The sequence below is a fragment of the Vicia villosa genome, unplaced genomic scaffold (genome assembly GCF_029867415.1).
Source record: "Vicia villosa cultivar HV-30 ecotype Madison, WI unplaced genomic scaffold, Vvil1.0 ctg.002679F_1_1, whole genome shotgun sequence".
NCBI lineage: Eukaryota > Viridiplantae > Streptophyta > Magnoliopsida > Fabales > Fabaceae > Vicia > Vicia villosa.
The window spans coordinates 43,567-63,642 of record NW_026706001.1 but is presented as its reverse complement, the minus strand read 5'-3'; the positions used below and the strand labels follow the sequence as shown (position 1 = coordinate 63,642).

The following is a 20,076-nucleotide window of genomic DNA, read 5'->3' as shown; positions in this document are numbered from 1 at the left end:
AAATGATGGGAAAGAAAGCGCTTAAAAAGAACATTCATATCTAAAGGAACCTGTTTTTCTGGCACCATAATAGAATACAGTACCTATTTTACAAAGTGCTTAATAGAGGTAGGACTAGACATTCACAATCTTTGAGTTAAATGTAAGCCTCTATTTTAGTTAAATTATATGGAAACCAACTTGATAATTAATACTCGTTAGTTATAAATTTATAGGATAAATAAGGAAATGTTAATGGGCTAAAATGTTACTTTACATTACATTTGGACATGAAAATAAAGCCAGATCTATATGAAAAAATAGTTAGCCGTACTAAATGAAGCCTTTTCTAGTATGTATATACATAATATTGTCAACCAAGAAGAATCACAAAAATGTGAAAATGTTATCTAGAAGAAATCATTTGACATAAATAGATAGATGTATTACACTGGGATAAAAAGTTCAAAATTATTTCTCCTCATCACTGGCTTCATCACCATATGTCTTCTCGTCCCTAATTTCTCCATCACTCTCCTGCATATCAACAGAATTTTCTCTTACAGGACTTGATTGCTTAATTATTGGTTCATCGTCATCCGATTCTGATAGTGCCTGCCTCCGTCTGCTAACGGTTGAGGAAGGTCCAGCCTTGAACAAAAATAAGAAGAGAATTATTTCAACCAGCCAAAAACTGACCAAAAATTGAAGTTATGGTTGTTGCCCAATACTAAATAGCAAGCTGAATTATAGGAAGAACCAAGGGATAGTGTGTCGGTAACAAGATTTTAAAAGTCAAAATTCCAATTAAACAATAAGTTACCGGCTCATCTTCTGCATCAGAATCCTCAAGTCCAGCTGCTGCAAGAAGACCGTGGGGATTTTCCTCAGTATCATCATTCATGGTTTGAGGTTCCTCTCTGGAATTCATGTCAGCATCTTCATCCTCCACTTCCTGTTCATCCATCATATCAGCCTCTGCTTCTTCTGTGTCATTTCGTGATTTCGAGTGCTTATCCTTCTTCCTCCTCTTTCCACCTTTTCTTCTCTTTTTCTCACCGGTCCCACCATCTTCGTCATCTGACCTATCCCTCCGTTTTGAGTGTGTGCTGCTCTTCCATTGTTCCTAGAAATGCAAACAGAAACTTAGAGTTTCCAAAGCATAGTTGATTTTTTGTTTTGGATAAAATGTACGACAAAGGAGCAGAATTCACAAAGGACATTCTATGATATGCATATTATTTCATTTGAAAGGAGAAGTACTTCTTTAATTAGAGTATTGTATGTGCCACTATAAGGGAGCAGAATTAACTCCCCTCATAGTGTATGTCATTATAAAGGGGAGGGATATCTCAAAACATAATTCATTTCCAAGTCACTTCTTATTCATTGCCGGACTCTCAACATCGATATATTAACTCCAAGTAACTTTCGAAAGACCACAAATGAACTCTTCTTACCTTAACACGATTAAAATGTTCCTCCTGTTTTTGCACTTGTTTTAGCTCGTCCTCATGCTTTCTTCTTTCCATCTATTTCAAATTAAAATAAAAATAAAGCAATTTATAAGCAGAGCTTTAGATCTCAACTAAGGTGATGTAGCAGATACCGAGAAATTAAGAAAAATATACCTGAATTTTCCTTTGCTCTTCAGCCTTGCGCCTGGCTTCCTCAGCCAAAGCAACCTGACGAGCAACTTCCTGTCTCTGGCGTATTTGTTGTTCCTCACGCTCAGCTGCTTCAAGATGAACTTTTGCAGCCGAAAGTAAGTGGCTGCAGTATCCAACATGAGTGTCAATCTTCTTCTCATCAAATCCATGGATATGTAGGTTGGAAGCAGCAGACAACTGACTAAATATACGAACAGCATTTTGCAGCCCTGCAACCGTTGCTCTCACCTAACATTAATAAATCAATATAGGTTAGAAAGTAGTGATCAAACTAGGTCCTGCATTAGATTAGTTTGCTATTTTAAAAAAAAAAAAAGGTAGAGAGGGACTCGACAATAAACAAATGTACGACAGAAGAACTATCCACTACAAAACAAGCCATAATAACTTCACAGCTTAATCAATCTTGTTGTATAAAGAGCATATTTTATGATTATTTGTAATAATTGTATTCGGCCCCTTAATAATGCCCGTTAGGTTTTGAATAGTCTGTATAAAAAAATTAGTGTTTGTACTCTATCCAAAGATAGGAAACATATCAGAATATGTTCCACAAATCTCAATGAGAAAACATGGCGGGATGGATAGATTCGAGACAAATCTCTATAATCACCTAGCTTTGTTGCTCAAGGGGAGACTAGTCTTTTACACAGGTTACAAAAACCCTTACATGATTAGGAACAATCAGAAGGCATTTAAGACACGAAGAAGGATTTGTTCAAACACTTCGAAACCAACTAGTGATGTCCATTGCACTAAATTCTTGGGATTGAGGTGACCTAATCAAAGATGAGTACTGTTACTTTTGAAAAGAAATATATGATTGATCGTTGTTTTTGAATATCCTGCAAGAGAGATAAGAAAATGCTTGGACATAAATTTGTTGATACTCCTATCAACCTAAATGTGAAACTTCTGGCTAATCAAGGGAGGTCTTATTCTGTATGATTCCTTTTGAGGTAGACTGTTATGTCTTTTCTTCAGATGCTTGCCATTGAATCAACATATTTATCTCGCTGTGTATAAAGATGATGTGTCTTTGCGACAAGAAGCAACATTTGTTGCACACATTTCCAAGCCAATGGCTTAACTCGGTTTCGCTATTTCCTTGGGAGTTGGGTCTGAGGTGCTTTAATCAAAGATAAAAATTCCATTTTTCAAAAGTAATATTCCCTTCATATCATGCAATACAAAGGGATGTTTGACTATAAATTTGTTGATACTCCTACTAAGTTACTAAACCAAATTTGAAACCTCTACCGATACAAGAGGAGCCTTATCCTAACCCATGAAAATACAAAAGATTAGTGAGAAAGTTAAACTTTCCTTACCTATCAGTATAGTTAGTTTATTGAGTTTCCCTTTGATAATCATCAGAATGAAGGGTGTGTAAGATACTAAGAATAAAACATATGAAGAATATTTTATAACATCTTGGTTATTTAAATTTTAGAGGATTTTAGATTAACTCTTAGAATTGGTTTTCATATTTTTTATGATCTGTTTATTTAATTAAATAAGGACTAGAATTCTACTTCTACATCAAATAACACTGCTGAAATTACAGGAGACTTCACATAAATTCTTATGATATACTACCTCCATCCCTAAAACTAAGACCCTCTAGAGTTTTTTCTCCGTTCCTTTTTATAAAAGTGTTAATATCGGATCGCGGAAAATATCGGATCACCAAAAATCCGATACGAGAAATATCAGATATCGTAACGGGCAAATAGCGGAAACCACAAAGGCGATTAAAATTAATAATTATATATAAAATAAAACATGAAACACATATAAAAGCTAATAACATAAACAATTTTTAAATAAGTTTACTTAAGATTAAACTGAAAATGTCAAGTTCTAACAACCAAGTAGGTCAAACTTCAAAATCGAAATGACTTAAAACTTAAAATTAAATAGTTCAAACTTTAAAATAAGTAATAACTAATAGTTCTTCTAAGCATAACTAGTGATAAAGGTCTAATTATTCCCCAACATAATCATTGTGCTCATTTTCCAATAGTGAGGCATATCCTTCAGCTTCTTCAATTGAATCATCTGAAATAATATCCTCAAATTCTTCTTTTGATTCTACAAAAACAGGTTCTTGCTCTTCAACCACATGTTGCTTTTCCTTTCCTAGATGACGAACCTCCAGCCGACTTCTTTGTTTTAGATGAAGTACCAACAACATTGGGGTTTGGAGTTGCTTTTCTCTTTTTAGTTGTTTGTTTAGTACATCTTGTAGGCTCTCCAACACCTGAAGCTCTATAAACAGCTTCCCAATTAAGGGCATCCTCATCATTCTCATCCTCAAAAACCCTTTCATTCCCAGCATCAACTTCATCACCATCCATCATCCCAACCATCCACTCATTACACGAGTCTTCGATGTCGCCAAGCGAAATTGGATCAATTTCTTCCCTATAGTTGTATATTCGGAGCAAGGCTTGATTATATTTGATATACACCAAATTGTGTAGTCTCTTCACCTCTTACCTCTTCACAACCCATTACTAATTATTACTGTCCACCTATTACTGTCCACCTCTTCACCTCTTAGTAGCCTACTTTTACCTTCCACCTCTTCACATTCAATATTTCAATAATTTTTTAATATAACTTATTAAAAAAATAATCAGAAAAATATAAATTCTGATATGAAATTCAAAACCGGTATACCGGTATACGAGAAAACGGCCGAAATGCGGAGCGTCGCGAAATTGAAACGGGATATCGGATCTCGTATCGGAAAGGCGAATTCCGATATGAAAAACCGGTATATCGGCGATATAACCGATATTTGACAACACTATATAAAACCCCTTTTAAAGTTGCAATTGAATTAAATATTTCTTTACCACATTTTATGCGTAATGCTAACTTGTGCCCTAGGGGCAGAAGTTAAGAACTAATTGAAGTAATAATATCTTGGAAATTGTGCACTGATTTTAATGAAATATAAAATTAACTTTTTTATTACTTTTTTTAAGACAAAGTTTCTACTTTCTATATGTGGGTTTCTTAACTTGTGCCTTTGGGGCACAAGTTAGCATTACCCTTATTTTATATCTACTTCTGCAACCTGTAATAAATACTCTACAGAAAACATTAACTAATTCTCTCTCCAAAAGGATAAACTAGTAAAAGAAATACCAATTGCAAAAAACCTAATACAACAACCAATTTTCTTACTTCCCTTACTTCCTGTGATTTACTTAATGGGGACCTATATTTAGGAAATGAGGTAGTACTACATTACGATAAAGTTTTAAAAAATATTGGATAAAGAAAACAACCTCATCTGCAGTCCTCTTTGCCTTTTGAAGGGTTGATGCTGAAAACTTTTGCATTGCAACCCCTGCATCAAACCTTAATGTGTAGTTTGAGGGTGCCAAATGGATGGCTCTCTGCAGAGTTTTAATGCAGTCTTGCCACTGCTCGGCTTCATAATAGGTACGAGCCAAGTATAGAAGTATTTGTGAATCTGTGTTATGATAAAACTTCCGCAAGCAATTCTGATACTGCATATTAAGCAAGGTCAACAGCATATAATTGCTGTCATAAAGACTGAAGTAGGAGCTTAAAGGGATTATAGGATACAAAATAAAAGTAAGGCAAGCTCACCATTTTGACAGCCAAAGCAAAATTTCCCTGAGCAAAATAAACATGAGCCAGATTTATCCAAACGTCAGGCATCTGGACAAAAACACTACCACTGGCAGCTTCTTGAACCTATCATATCCAAGTAATAAACTGAATTAATTCTAACAGATAAAAGTTTGTGCCTTATATACTCAAAATAAAGCTGACATCACAGAAACCTGTGTAAAGATATCTTTTGAAACTTCAAAATGGCCTTTTTCCGCAAAAACAACTGCAGCACCATTGGCAGCATATAAATTAGAAGAATGCTGAATCATAACCTACAAATATTTGAAAATAAACAGATCATGTCAAATAATATAATTCTTTTGTCAGGACAGGGTCTAAATGATGTAGAAAATATCTCAACATAAAATATGCAATACTTGGGGAAAAAGTAAATAAAGCACGCGTATTAAATCAAGGTAGAATATACAAACAAACTCAGTATATACCGTGTTGATAAATACTATCTTCCCCAAATAGAGAAAAGAAACACAGTGAAATTGACAAATTCATTTATTTTGGTCCGGACTTATCTCACAAAAAAGCTTAAGCAAACAGGCGGAGAACTAGAAATGGTATATTCCGTTAACAAGTAACAACCTCCTTATGTTTCAGCCTTTTGGCTTAAACAGAGATAATACACAAATTTGGTTACTTTAAGCCTTAGATGATTAAACCTGTTTGTTTTCTAAATGTTTTTGGTATTTACTTTTATGTTTTGGTTAAGACTAATCATGAATACTTAGTATTATTTAATTTTCAGCATTTATATATACATATAGTATTAATGATTTAACATTTATAAAAGTTCAGAATAGTGGTTGTACTCTCCCAGGAGCATAAGCTGCTTTGTAGAAACTACACAATGCTGTATATCAAACAGATTCTATTTCTATGCATATCAAGTTGATGAAATGCAAAGATCGATGAATTTCTTAAACCAAATCCATAAGTCTAGGGATCAAAAGCTTAGAAGGGACCAGACATTGAAAAGTGGTTTTACTCTTATAGAAGTAAGAAAAATGAGAAAGCTCACTCTTGTATAAAGTTCCTTGGCCTTTTCCAAATGAGTAGCTTCTAGCTTTGGATTTCTCTTTTCATTGCGAACTGCAGCAAAGTAGTTCCAGTTTCCCTATATTCATTCCACAACCAGTGTGACAAAAGAATTATTACAGTAACAAAATAATGATAGATGTATGTATTTTCCATTGATATTCTACAAAATGCTGTAGCAACAGGATTAAAATGATTTAGCATACATAAACTATGAAGTGAAATGTGCACTGAAGAGTAGACTTACTAGAGAAAGTGTAGCATATGAATCCTTCCCGTCAGTGGCATCACTAGCAGCCCGGAGAGTTTCTTTTGCCTTAACCCAATCATCATTTTTCAACTCCAGCTCACCCAGCATAGATAATGCATTAGGACACTTGTCATTCACCTTCAGGGCATCATTAACCTATGAAAGAGAACATTAACTTGTTTAGTTATAAAACTTATAAAGAGAGAACTACTAGCAACACGCTCTCTAACAAACACTTCCAGCATACTTTGTTCAAATAGTTAAACTAACTGGGTCCCGCTAAACTATGTGGGCCTGTATATATTTGATGAGACTAGTGTGAATTTCAACCAATAAGGAGTGTGCTGTTAGCATTATTATTATAAACAAAACTTGAATATCTTGGATTGATTAAAAGAAACCCTCTTAGCACATTATTTTACAGCGGTGAAATATTTACTAATTAATATTTTCTCATTATATTAATATTTTCTCATTCTAGTTGTATTCAATTCCTATTTACATGGGATGTCAGATCAGTAATATTAGCAAACCATATCTACAATAACAAAGGAAAACAAGGAGCTCAAGAGGATAATAGTAACCAGTTCAATGCTTAATAAAATGTTGTTCCGAGCCTTTGCAATAGCAGCTAGCCTCAGATTCGCATCAATGTAGTCTGGGTACTGGAGATACAAAAAGAAAAAACAGTCATAAATCAAACCCTATGTAATAAAAATATAGACTTCATGAAATAGAATTGAAGAATCACCCAACGGAACAGTTTCACAAATAGATGTACTCTTTAATTGAACAACTATGCATAAGAAGAACAACATTGATTATGCACAGCAATAATATAGCCACAAAGGCATACCATCCTTCAGATTGAGAGCAGGCCAATAACAAACATTATTCAAAATGAAATCTTCAAATAAAATCAGCAAGGACAAACAAACCTAGTCAAATAGTGAATCGAGTATGATTAAGAGAAATATGTATAAATTAAAATTAGATGATTATTTGATTAAAAAAATGTAAGAAATATATGTGCTAATTTATCATGACTGAAAGCTGTGACCTAATTTTAAATCATTTAAAGAAAAGGTGGCACTGGCCATGATAATTGATGAAGAAAATGATAACAGAAGTTGAAATAACAAAAAAAAAGGTGGTTGCAGGGATCCAGCAACATAGGTGGTGCAGATTTCATCGGTACTGTGATAAAAGCAGGGGATGCTAGGTGGCAGGGAAGGCACTGCTTGTATTGGTAAAGAGAAGAAAACAAAGGAATGTAAAAGTTAGGGAAAATAGAGGACTTGAGAGCAAGGATACAAATAAAAACTTTTAAAAAGAGATCTACAATGAATTGATGACATATCAAGCTTCAAGTGAATAATCTGACAACTTACAACAATCTAAAAGAATTTTTTTTAAATCTTTCGTTAATCCCAATGAAGGACTAACAACACTGTAAACTTTTAACGGCTCGTACCATATTAAAATTATTTGCTTCATTATTCATTCAACATTTTAATAATTTTCAAACATCATAGTAGTACTACTAATAATAACATCAGCAAGTAAAACATATAAAACTATTTGTTTTGTGAAAATGAATCCAAGTATTTTCATAAAAAGTAAAAAATGTGAATCCAAGTACTGAGTTTACCTCTCAAACAACTCACATATCAATTTTCAAGTCATACCTTGAACAAGATTAGGCGATATAACAAGCTTGCAGTTCCAGACTCATTTAACTGCTCTAGTAATCTGGCCAGATTAAACAGTACTGTGACTTTATCCCATGGTACTTCAACAAATTGACCGTTACTTTCAAGGTCGTGAAATAATTGCATGTCCTTGAATTGAAGAGTAGAAGTAGCAGCATCAATGGAAGACTTATTTGCCTCGCTAAAGAAAGAAAGCCAAATTCCATCACCAAGAGCTTCCTTAAAAGTTTGTTTAGCAAGCTGAAAAATAAAATAAATCAGAGCTTTCAGAGCTTAACTGTGGCAAGGGGCCATAACATGAGCAATGCTGCATGTGAAATAGCAGTACAAACCTCAAATTCTCCTCTTTCAAACTGAAGGACACCAACATTATTGAGTAGTTCAACTGGTACTTCCTGGTCTCCCTTCTTAAAAAGAGTGCGGGCCTGTACCAGGTTTGCAAAATCTCAATTACAACAAAGATTCTGAAAATTCAACAATTAAGTGTTTTCTAAAATTTCATAAGGATAACATTTGCTAACCACAAAAGAACAGCAGATGTTAAGTTCTTAGCCCCCTTACAGTTTTGAATGCATCTAGTGCAGCTCCTGTGTCGGACAAAATTAACAATTCTCCTAGCTCAAGAAATGCCTGTAAGACAGAGAGAAAGTTCTAAGATTCTATGAAAAAGAACTCGATGAAGAATCTTGGTTGCATCATAAACTTCACTTTTAGAGACATGAAAAGATTTGGATCAATTAGTAATCAATTATTAATTAATAAGATTTAAAACAGAACCATGTCAGAAAAAAGAGGAGTTCACAAAACATTAATGTAACAACACCTCACCAAACACCAACAGACACAATCTGCAATACTTCCAATTCACAAGAATATGCTAATAGTTACGTATACAAGATAAATAAATACAAAAAAAAAATAATTGACCTTTTATGTAAAGAAGACAATTGACAGTATGACCACATTGCATGTTTTCAAAGTAAAAACTTGATCAACATTAAATGAAAAGTAGAGGCGCAAAGGAAACCCCAAAAAGAGTAATTAAGCCTAATTTTATGTCCCTTAATATTAAATGTTTCTTATTAGGTGTTCTTGAGATTAACTATCCCAAAACAATGAATATTTATTCTCAAATATCAATTTTTGTATTTTCAACGAAAAAATATTAAATATCAATTTCCATTTACAATAAAAAGGCATAAATAACAACTTGGAAACTAAAAATGTTTTATGCACAACAAGGCAGATAGTTCAGAGAAGATCAAACAAGCCTAGCAACAAACACATGGTACATGATAGAACAGATACTAAGAAACCTAGAAAATAAAATTCTAGAATAGAAATGAAAGCTGGAACAGAATAAAACTTACAGAACCACAAAATTTTTAAATAAGGAAGCAATGCTTCTTACAGAACCATTGAATAGTCTACGGAATAAAACTTAAGATAACTAGGCTGCTTTCCACCTGGAGAAGCAATCCTCACGAAGGTAAAGCCTTATCTACCACCACTACCCAATATTCTCACATGCCCTTAACCCGCCCCCCTCCTCTCCACTATATGGAAATGACTCCATCTCTCCTCAATTTTTCAATTGCCACCTATCATTTCTGTTGCTCCCTCCTCTAACTGTTTTCTCTCCTTCCAATTTTTATAGCTGCTTTTAATTGCTTTTTTTCTTCTTGAATCGACCTGCTGACCCGCTCTTCTTGGCCCGTTGAGCTCCTCAAGGTAGGGTTGAAATAGCAGCCTTGTGACCCGTCCCCTCGCTCACTCCCCCCCTCCCTCCCTCTTTTATTCCTTCTATTATAGACTTGTTATATTTGGGCCTATAAGTAAAACACTTGGGAGACTAGCAGAATTTAAAAATTATGTTTGCAGAAAGTAGTTCAAAAAATTATATCAGAAGCTTTACCTGGGCATCACGGGGATCAATTTTTGTAGCTTTCCTAATAAATTCAAGGCCCTTGTCAGTCTGTCCAAGCTGAACATATATGTACGCAAGCGCCTATAAGAAAAGACAAAAAAACACACAAATAAGGGGGAAGGGAGAAATAACATCCAGTGCCATATATAAAATAAAGATAATTCAGTCGCTCTGACAACCTTTTGCTACATAAATAAACAAGATTGAGTCTACTAATTAATATCTTTAACATGGATATTTAAACTTCTATGTACATTGTTTCTTAGAATTTGAGTTGGACCTAATTCCACCCTCATGAGTATTCAAACTTTTATGTGCATTACTTATTGAATTTGAGTTGGGTCTAACTCAACTTTACAAAACCAGCTTGTAAGATAAGGGCTGTCCAAGCTTTATAAACACTATTGAGGTCATATCTCTAAGCAATGTGGGGACTAAATCCACACATTCACACCCCATACAATGAAGGTGTCGGAGGCTGCAATGAAGACAACCCAAATGCCACAACTAGGTGGCTAGGGACGGACCGCAATAAAGGTGGAATTTCCAACACACCCTCACGCTCGGTTCCAAAAGAGCTTGAAGCGTGGATTATGTGTGAATCCCAACAACTTATCTAGAATAGGCTCTGATACCATCTAAGAATTTGAATTGGGTCTAACACAAGCTTACAAAACCTGCTTAGTAAGGCTGAGCTAGCCCCAACCTTGTTAGAGTGTAACTACTCTATTCTATTTTCAAATTATTTCATTTTATTATTAAGTAATTCGAAAGGGAAAAATAAAATCTAATTATACATGTCAGTTGAAGTTTTTTAAGGAGATTGGCAACTTCCGAGCAAAAAAGAAAGAGAAGAGTAACAAACCTTTTTGCCATATTTTTTATCAAGCAAATTTTTTCCATATTAGAAAGAGAAACTTTTTTTCTTTTAATGTTTACGAGAACTCGAGGGTTCCTATCTTAAGAGCTTATCCAAAATCCGTTGGGCCACCTGTTATTAGTTTCCACTATGGAGATATAGATAGTCATGAAATTTGCGGTGATTGCTCTACATTTTATGGAATCTAAACCAATTTCTCCAAACAAAAATACACTTGATTAAAATATATTTTTCAATCACGCACCTTAAGTTACAGCACGCTTAAGAAATTATATAAAAGGGTGAAAGATATTATCCTTTCAATTTTAGTACTCACTTTCAATGTCTCACAATTATCCGGGTAAACCTCCAAAACCTTTTCAAAGTTTGAGAGTGCACTTCTAAAGTCTCCCAACTTAATTTGTACTTGTCCCAAACCTGGAAACAGCATTAAAAAGTTAAGACAGTGAAACAGGTAAGATATCCCTATCCTATGAAAATGTCATTGAGATGATATTAATATCATAATAATGAAAAAGCTATAGCAACTAGTAACAATCTGTAAGCCTTCTTTTAATGATAGCAATGGGTAGTTATTTTTATTGATGTCAGTTATGCGTAGCATTTATGGGTTATGTGTGTTTCTGTTTTAGAAAAAATAAAGAAGGGAAAGGAGAAACTGATTATGGAATAGTTTTTTGTTGAATAGTTTTGGGAGGGAGAGATCAAGATTTCCACTTCTTCGAGGGAGAGACCAAGACTCTCAAATTTCTTGGATTAGTTTATGTGTGAAGTATGTATTCTCTATATTGATTGTAATTATGTGAATGTTGTAAACATATTCTGCCATATATAAAAGTCAGGTTCTGCAGTTAATTTGTATTTTGGTACTAGTTGCTATCACAATCATGATCAATATTGTCAAACTCAAGATCCAACCAAGGATATATTTGTGATTAGTAACATTAACTTAGAAGTGAAAAAGGATAACAAAGATACAGAAAGAAATTAAGAAGAGTGGTAAAGACTAGAGGGAAAAAACTTAGTTCGGACCATAGTTCCCTCAGCAAAATAATAAAAAAATAAGAAGTGAGATAGATGAGGAATAGGCCTGCATGGCCCAGTTAGAAGAAAAAAACATAGCTGTAGACACTACATGGAGAATTTCACACATCACAAGTGCTGCCCTGTCCCCCGTCTTGTTGCAGTCGCAGATACGAGAAGCAGAGGAAGATTCCTCAAAAAGGGTGTTGCATGGAAGAGGTGTGTTGCAGTTGCAGTGGGAGAGGAAAGAAAAATGGGTCGTGGTAGCATTTACAAATGAGGTCATGGTTGCAAAATAATCCTAAAGCAAAGAAAAAATTGTTTTTCTGAAATTGGATCACACTTCAAAACCCAGCCCGGAAAACTACACAAAAATTGCAAGGAATAGGGAGGCATTTGATCCCACAGTTTTCATCGCAAACCAATGGCGACCTTTCGAGCTTTTGATCCCATTAGTGCCAGCACGGAAATAGGGGATAGGATCATAGAATCATTTAATTTGAGTTGCCTCGCGATCCCGACAACATTGATCATGATACATTTTCATACCAATGAAACACACTAACAGAGCTAATCAAATCGCAATAGTAAAAGATAATTGTATGTTTTAAGACCAAATGCTAAAATTAAGTCTGGTACATCTCCTAATCACAGAAGCCATACAATGTTTAAAGCATCATTAGTTCCATAGCTAATAAAATTTAATCCATTTGCAGGCATATCATAAAGTTACAGAAACAGTGAAGAATTTAAAATTTGATCAGCAACTGACCATAATAAGGAAACACAAATTCATGGGGCTTGCTAATTTCCTTGACAGATGCCATGTAATAAACCCCAGCTTTATCATAGTCCCCCTGTGATGAAGAAAAAATTTAGTGCCACCAGCAATGCTAAGCCAAAGGTTGGATATTTCAACCTTCCTAAAAATTGGCCATTTAAAAAGCCAAAGGTTCAATTTTCATAGTATCAAAACTATATCAAACATAGAGATTTATAAACATTTTCGGAATCAACATTAGAACACTAGGACATCAAGAGGATAGCAAAAAAAGGCTTGAAAATATATGCATCTTAAAGCAGTTTATTAAAATCAAAGTACATAAAATATGTCAACTATGAGAGATACGTCAGATATAGGGATTGCCAATAACTAAAACTGTCAAATTGACCAACATGTTGGAAAATATCTGGCCTCAAGGAAATTATCACTGCACACATAGATAATGATAATACTAACACAGCTATTTTACAAGAGAGCATAATAGAAGTTGGAAAAACAGGTGGAAGATGGACATTGTAAAATATCTACCACACTAATAGATGCATAAACTTTTTTAAGAAAGCCATCTGAGAAACATGGCAGACCAGAGAATCTTTGACCCTGTAACTTATTCTCCTTCAACCTCTAACAAAGTCAAATCAACCAAAGATACACAGCTAAATTTCAAAATGTCAAAAGAGCAGGAAAAAAAGAGAAGTGTCCGACCTTGCTATGGTAAGAGCGTGCTAAATTGTAATAAGAGTGAGACTTTGTTGGACCATGATTGGTAACAGATAATGCAGTTTCAGTCAGTTGCTCAACCAAAAAATGTTGACCAGTGAAGAAGAAATGATTTGCAAGATAATTTAGAGCCATTGCACAGTATGGGTATATCTCAAATGCCCTCTGCATTTTTACCATTCCTTTCCTAATTCCAACAGCTGAAAGATGTCACAGTATAAATATAGTCCATTAAATTAGAAGCTAATATAGCTAAATAGATCATAAACATATAAGCACCAGAACATGATAAAGGCATAAAAGGCAAACCTTCGTTAGAGCGCAAGTCCATTATTGCAAGTGCAACAAGAGCCTCAACACTTTCCGGATCAAGCTGAAAAAAATAAATCATGAAGCAAACACAAATCAGTACCAGCAAATATGATGAATGATTAAGCCACTAGACATTAAGAGATTCACTTGCCTGCAAAACTCGCTCAAATGCCTGCCGAGCCTTTTCAAATTGACCCAATTTGTAGCGACATAGACCTATGCCAAGTCTAACAGCTGCAGGGCAATTGGGATACACTTGCAATGCCCTCTTTAGGTTGCCATGTCGAAATAAAATGAAATGGAATAAAGAACTAGTATCGGTAGTGTTTATAGCATGTTAGAACTGTCAAAATTCAAGTAATTTGCCTGGCATGATACATCAGGTTTCTGAACCCTTAATGAACATTCATATCATTTAAAGAGAAAATTTGCATGGCTTAAGAAAATTCACAAAAAAATAAATATCTATCATTGAATTTCATATCTTTAATCTAATCCATAGAGTCCCTTGTTAGTCTTTCAATTGGGATACACTTGCAATGCCCTCTTTAGGTTGCCATGTCGAAATAAAATGAAATGAAATAAAAAACTAGTATCGGTAGTGTTTATAGCATGTTAGAACTGTCACAATTCAAGTAATTTTCCTGGCATGATACATGAGGTTTCTGAACCCTTAATGAACATTCATATCTTTTAAAGAAAAAATTTGCATGGCTTAAGAAAATTCACAAAAAAATAAATATATATCATTGAATTTCATATCTTTAATCTAATCCATAGAGTCCCTTGTTAGTCATTCACATGAAAACAATGAACAATCAATAGGATGGGGTCCAGCCCACTTAAAATTTGGCATGCATGTCAATGGTGTCATTAAAGTTACTCATTCCTAGAATGGTTTCAAAGAAATTAAATCCTATAAAAGTTGGTGAGTGATACAGTGCTGAATTAATTTAAAAGTGCTGGCATTTGATTTTGATCATATTCCTCAATATATATAGATGTAGTTGTATATAAGATAAGCACGCGGATACATAAATTGTTAGTCGTACATCATTTTAATAGTAAAAGAGGCGCTACATTACCAACCTTATACAGCTCGAGGGAATCAGAATATCTTCCACGGTTGAACTCAACACATGCCTGTAGAAACAAAGTTAAAGGTTGTACAATAAATGTAGAACATTTTTGTTACACAGGTACCTAAAACTAGCTTCAGGCTTTAGAATACATATTAAGAAAAACAGATACACAATGGATGGAAACAAGAAATTTTCAAAACCCGAGAGGAAACGAACGCATTTGAAATATAGTAGTGACCTGGTAATACACAGATAGTTGCTTAATAGTGTTAACGTGCTATAACAAGAATTGGAGAAAATTACCAGAGAGAAATATTGATAGGGGAACCTTAATTTAACATGAAGCTCGATTAAGATGATTTTATGGGATTCTCAAGATAGAGGAGAGGATAGGACGCTTAGCCTATAGATCAAAATTGCCAGGGCACAGCAGAGTGCACCAGTCGTTCATGTTTTCTTTCTGAAGGCTATACAGCACAACCTAAGCAACCTAAGCAACAGGATGTTTTGGATTTACAAAATAATGTATAGGGATAAGCGGAGTAAATTAAGTGGCAAGACCTTCCTGGCAGTGAAAAATCATGGGAGTGGTTCACAAAGGAATGAAAGAGAGGACGTCCTCTTGCTCTATTTGATTTCTTCTCACCTCAAAAATAATATTAAATAATGTATTCTTTGTTGCAAATCATCCACAGATGTATATACTATAAGGAAATAATAACATGTAATCAATGTTGAGTCTGTTCAATCACTAAACTTTTTCGTTCATATAATAACTGAATAAAGAGAATAATACAACTTCTAAGCATTTCACAACTCAACACCGAGGACTGTGGTTTTTTAAATTGCAGATGCTAAAATCTTTGGTAAGTACACAAATTTTAATGACTTATCTACTACTATACCTGGCCTAAAAGGGCCGGAACATTGTCACGGTCTCCATCTAACACAATCTTAAATGCAGCAGATGCCTGTTCAACTTCACCCTTTGCTAACAAAAGCTGACCTGTAAGAATTAACCAGAATTAATTTTATTGAGTATAACTAGTGCATGACACATTCTGGCAGCAAAATTCTGCTAACTTACAAGACATCAAAATCAACAACAAATATAACAACTAGCTTTCACAAAAACAACAGAATACACCCTGAATTTATCTCAGTGAGAGTGTTGTCAATCTTGGTTCACAGAAATAGCAGTCTGTTCAAATTTTGCTATGCAACAAAGCTGTATGCTGCTATTAGACAATGTTTTGTACTAAATAGTGTAATGCAGGACAATAGTGATTTCAGATTTGTCCAAATTCTGCTACCCTAAAGCGCTGCTATAACCGCTATTTGACAACGGGATGTCTACTGAATGCCTAAACCTATTGCTATTGACCAATCCAAGATAAATCTAAAAAGAATTATGTTGCTCATTGTGAAAATCCTATTATCAGTCGTATTAATACATATTCCACAAATACATAAGCAAAATTAAACATGGGATCAAACAAATGATGAAATCTAATGGAATTCTTTCAAAATACCACAGAAAAAAACAAATTTTAAAACATGGGTTCTATAGGTGTTGTGTCAGAAGAGAGATTTTCCAAGTTAAGTTAGGCTGTCTACAGGATACCTAAAGTTGTTGCTATTGCTATAACCCAATCCAAGATAAATCTAGCGGGCACTATGTTGCTCATTGTGCAAGTCCTACCCAAAATCATATTAAAATCTACACATATTCTACAAATACAACAACAACAACAACCAAGTCTTATCCTACTAAGTGGAGTCGACTACATAGATCAACTTCCGCCATAATATTCTATTCAGGGTCATGCTTCTATCCAAATCTTTAATCTCGAGATCTTTCTTTCTTAATAATTTCTCTTATCATTTTTCTAGATTTTCTCTACCATTAACTGTTTGACTCCTTTCAATATGATCTACTCACCTTACCACAAAATCTACATCTTCTCTCTACATGCCCAAGCCACCTAAGTCTATTTTCCACCATCTTTTCTACTATAGGTGCTACCCAACACATATTCCACAATACATAAGAAAATGTAACTCACCTTTTCCAACCCAAGTAGAGGGTTCATGCATGTCTATCCTTGATGCTTTATTGTAATATTGTGTTGCCAGAATGAAATGCTCTTCCTTCTCTCTTTGCTTTGTCTCTATTTTTCCAAGGTAGCTATAGTAAGCCCCAAGGGCATTTAAGATAGCAATCCTCTCATATCTTATATCAGCATAATAATCATCAATTTCTGCATAAAGAGTCCAGAAAAAGTCAACACTGTTGGATTCATTACACTAAATAGCAAATACAAACAGCTTGATAGACCAACCCATCAATTCCAGAGCCAGTGTGTAAACAATTAAAGTTAAAACTTAAAAGCACGCACACCAAAATCTGTAAAGGAAGTATACCTGGACTGGATCCTTCCTCCAAAATCTGGCGAAACTGATCAACTTTTCCCTGCTTAAAGTACTCCCTCTGCAGCACCATAACAAGTAAATATAAATAACTTGAGAAGAAAGGTTGACAATAGTTATAACCAAAATTCAAAACCAAACAAATAAAAGGAAATTTGGCAAATGGACATTTGTGTTTAAATAAGGAAAATTATGTGTTGAACATTGTCTTTCTTGTCCTTGGCAAGCTGTTCTAGAAAGAATAAGGTCATGTATGAAGGAATATTTCTAAGTTATTTTTATAGCAAAACATAATTGTCTTCATATAAACTATAAGATGTTTTGTAGAAAATAGACTTAAGTGATTTGGGTATGTAGAGAGAAAACCTATAGATTTTGTGGCAAGGAGAGTAAACCAGATGGAGAGAAATCAAACAACTAGAAGAAGAGGAAGACCTAGAAAGACTGGAAGAGAAATTATTAAGAAAGATTTTGTAATTAACGATTTTGATAGAAGCATGGTCCTGGATAGAACATTATAGCAAAAGTTGATTCATGTAGCCGACTCCACTTAGTGGGATAAGGCTTGGTTGTTGTATAAACTAGATGTTTTCATAAGCTACCTTGAAAACTAATGGAAGTAAGCTGAAAATAGCTCATGAACATGTCATAAGATGATTTTGTAAACTCTTCAAAACAAACTCACATGTCTGGTGTGTAAGCTATATAATTATGTCAGTATATAAGCTCGAATAAGCTAATCCAAAAACAGACCCTAAGTGGAGAGTGAAAAATCATCACACTAGAATCAGAAAAACAGTAGTACAATAAGCTGCCATAACAGCACATTTGCACAAAAAGCGCAAATCACAATAAGCTGCAACTAGAAATTCTAACGTGAGCATTATACTATGTATACAAAAAGAAACTCAGAAAAAGGAATAAAAGCGAGTAACAAACCGCGATAATGAGCCAAAGATCCAGAGGCGCTTGCTCAGCTTTAAGTATATCTAAAATATCAGAGGCATCCCTGGGAAGTTGATCGAGATTAACCCTAACTTCCTCTTCGGAATTCTGAACCGGTATGTAAACCGACGTCATTGAAGAAATTCACCGGTAATGCTAGAAACGCAACCTACCTAAAACAGAACAGTGCGAAACCCTAATTTCGTTAGGTTTCTGAGGTTGAAGAAAGAGGAAGAAACGCATTACAAGAGAATAGAACGTGGAAAAAATCACCGGGTTTTGCCTGTGAATGAATGAATGAACTATCGGAAGTAGCTTTTCTGAATGGGGTCACCGGTGAAGTGACACAGCCTTCGATCCCAAACCAGAGCACTTTGTTTTTAAGTATTGTATTTCTTCAACTAAAATTAGGCTTCATCTTACAAATTTTTAACTAGTGGGAAACCCGGCCTCCGCACGGGTTCTTGTGTAGACCGCGGATATGTCATCCGTTTATCATGAGAATTCAAATAAATTTAAAAAAATCAAAAAATTATTGAAAAAAATAGACTGCAAAATAACTGGTACTTGGTTCCGCACCACCTGTCCATAGAAACGTACGATAAATTGTACTGATCTTCTTAATTACAAATTTTAGTAACGGCAGATGTTGTAACTAAGAATTTGCAATTGCGAAGGTAATACTTTGTAGAGTTGGAGGCGACCATCATAACTTAATAACTTAGTACTCTATTGTTTTGCCATGTCCACAATTTTACCAACCAATATCATATAGTGATTAATAGAAAGTCTTTTCGTCGTTAGAAGAATACCTAAATATTTGAATGGAAGCAATCCTTTATTGAATAAAGTCTTCTGCAAGATTTATGTCTTTATTGTATCTTCCATTCCACCAAAATAGATACAACTTTTGGTAGCATTGAGCATTAATCATGTGGCCTTCGTAAAGTTGTTGAAGGCATCCATCATAATCTCAACTGATCTTAGATCCCCCCAAGAAAATAGTAGAATATCATCATCAAATGTCAAATGGGTGAGACTCAACTTTTCACATTTTACATGAAGATTATAGTCAATGTTCTTTTGCATCTTATACAATACTTTATTCAAATATTCCATTATAATCACAAACAAGTAAGGGGATATGGGATCCCCTTGCCTCACACCTCTTTTTTCCTTCATGATGCTACTATACTCCCCAATGACATTGAACCCATAGGAGACTGTGGACACATCAAGCATAACCCAACGAACAAATTTTGTTGGTAAACCAATTTCATTCATAATAGTTTCCAACACTCTTCAATCCATCATATCGTAGGATTTTTGAAATCCAACTAGATCATACATCTAGGCGTCCTCCCTGTCTACTATACCCTTTAATGAATTCGTATGCCAAAAGTATATGATTGTGAATTTGTTGGCCTGGTACGAATTTCGCTTGGCTACAACCAATTATAGCTTGCATGATCTTGCTCAGTCTCACTGTGAGAATTTTGGAAATGATTTTGTAGAGGGTAGTACATCCTACAATAGGCCTATATTCCCTATTTGCTTTTGCCTCTTCATGTTTCAGAATATGCATAACCAAAGTGCAATTCACTGCCACAAAGATTTTTTCTTGCTTAAAGAACTCCTTCACTGCCGCAATCACA

General features: G+C 34.6%; 1 protein-coding gene across 2 annotated transcripts; it reads right to left on the bottom strand.

Moving 5' to 3' along the window:
* Window positions 1–235: 235 nt before the first annotated feature.
* On the bottom strand, window positions 236–18,851 carry LOC131639519 (protein CTR9 homolog). 2 transcript variants are annotated; one of them, XM_058910006.1, is made up of 25 exons: window positions 18,695–18,851; window positions 18,416–18,594; window positions 17,471–17,537; window positions 17,113–17,307; window positions 15,952–16,052; window positions 15,054–15,107; window positions 14,116–14,232; window positions 13,962–14,025; window positions 13,638–13,852; window positions 12,921–13,005; window positions 11,442–11,542; window positions 10,234–10,326; window positions 8,880–8,948; window positions 8,651–8,743; window positions 8,295–8,558; window positions 7,191–7,271; window positions 6,604–6,762; window positions 6,340–6,435; window positions 5,477–5,578; window positions 5,280–5,387; window positions 4,952–5,176; window positions 1,611–1,877; window positions 1,440–1,511; window positions 803–1,105; window positions 236–630 (listed from the first exon to the last, which is right to left on the bottom strand). In XM_058910006.1, the coding sequence occupies exons 2-25, from the start codon at window positions 18,554–18,556 to the stop codon at window positions 451–453; spliced, it is 3,252 nt and encodes a 1,083-aa protein (XP_058765989.1). In that variant the 5' UTR covers window positions 18,557–18,594; window positions 18,695–18,851; the 3' UTR covers window positions 236–450. The 2 variants fall into 2 exon arrangements, with proteins under 2 accessions (XP_058765989.1, XP_058765990.1); XM_058910007.1 differs by having other exon boundaries at window positions 18,416–18,590; window positions 18,695–18,828.
* Between the last annotated feature and the right edge of the window lie 1,225 nt (window positions 18,852–20,076).

Bases quoted from the DNA above. Each gene is read 5' to 3' on its own strand.
- LOC131639519 (XM_058910006.1), bottom strand. From the start codon at position 18,556: ATGACGTCGGTTTACATACCGGTTCAGAATTCCGAAGAGGAAGTTAGG. The intron at 14,026-14,115 runs GCAAGTGAATCT...TATTTTTTTCAG, and splicing joins CATTTGAGCGAGTTTTGCAG to CTTGATCCGGAAAGTGTTGA. The intron at 13,853-13,961 runs GTTTGCCTTTTA...GACATCTTTCAG, and splicing joins GGACTTGCGCTCTAACGAAG to CTGTTGGAATTAGGAAAGGA.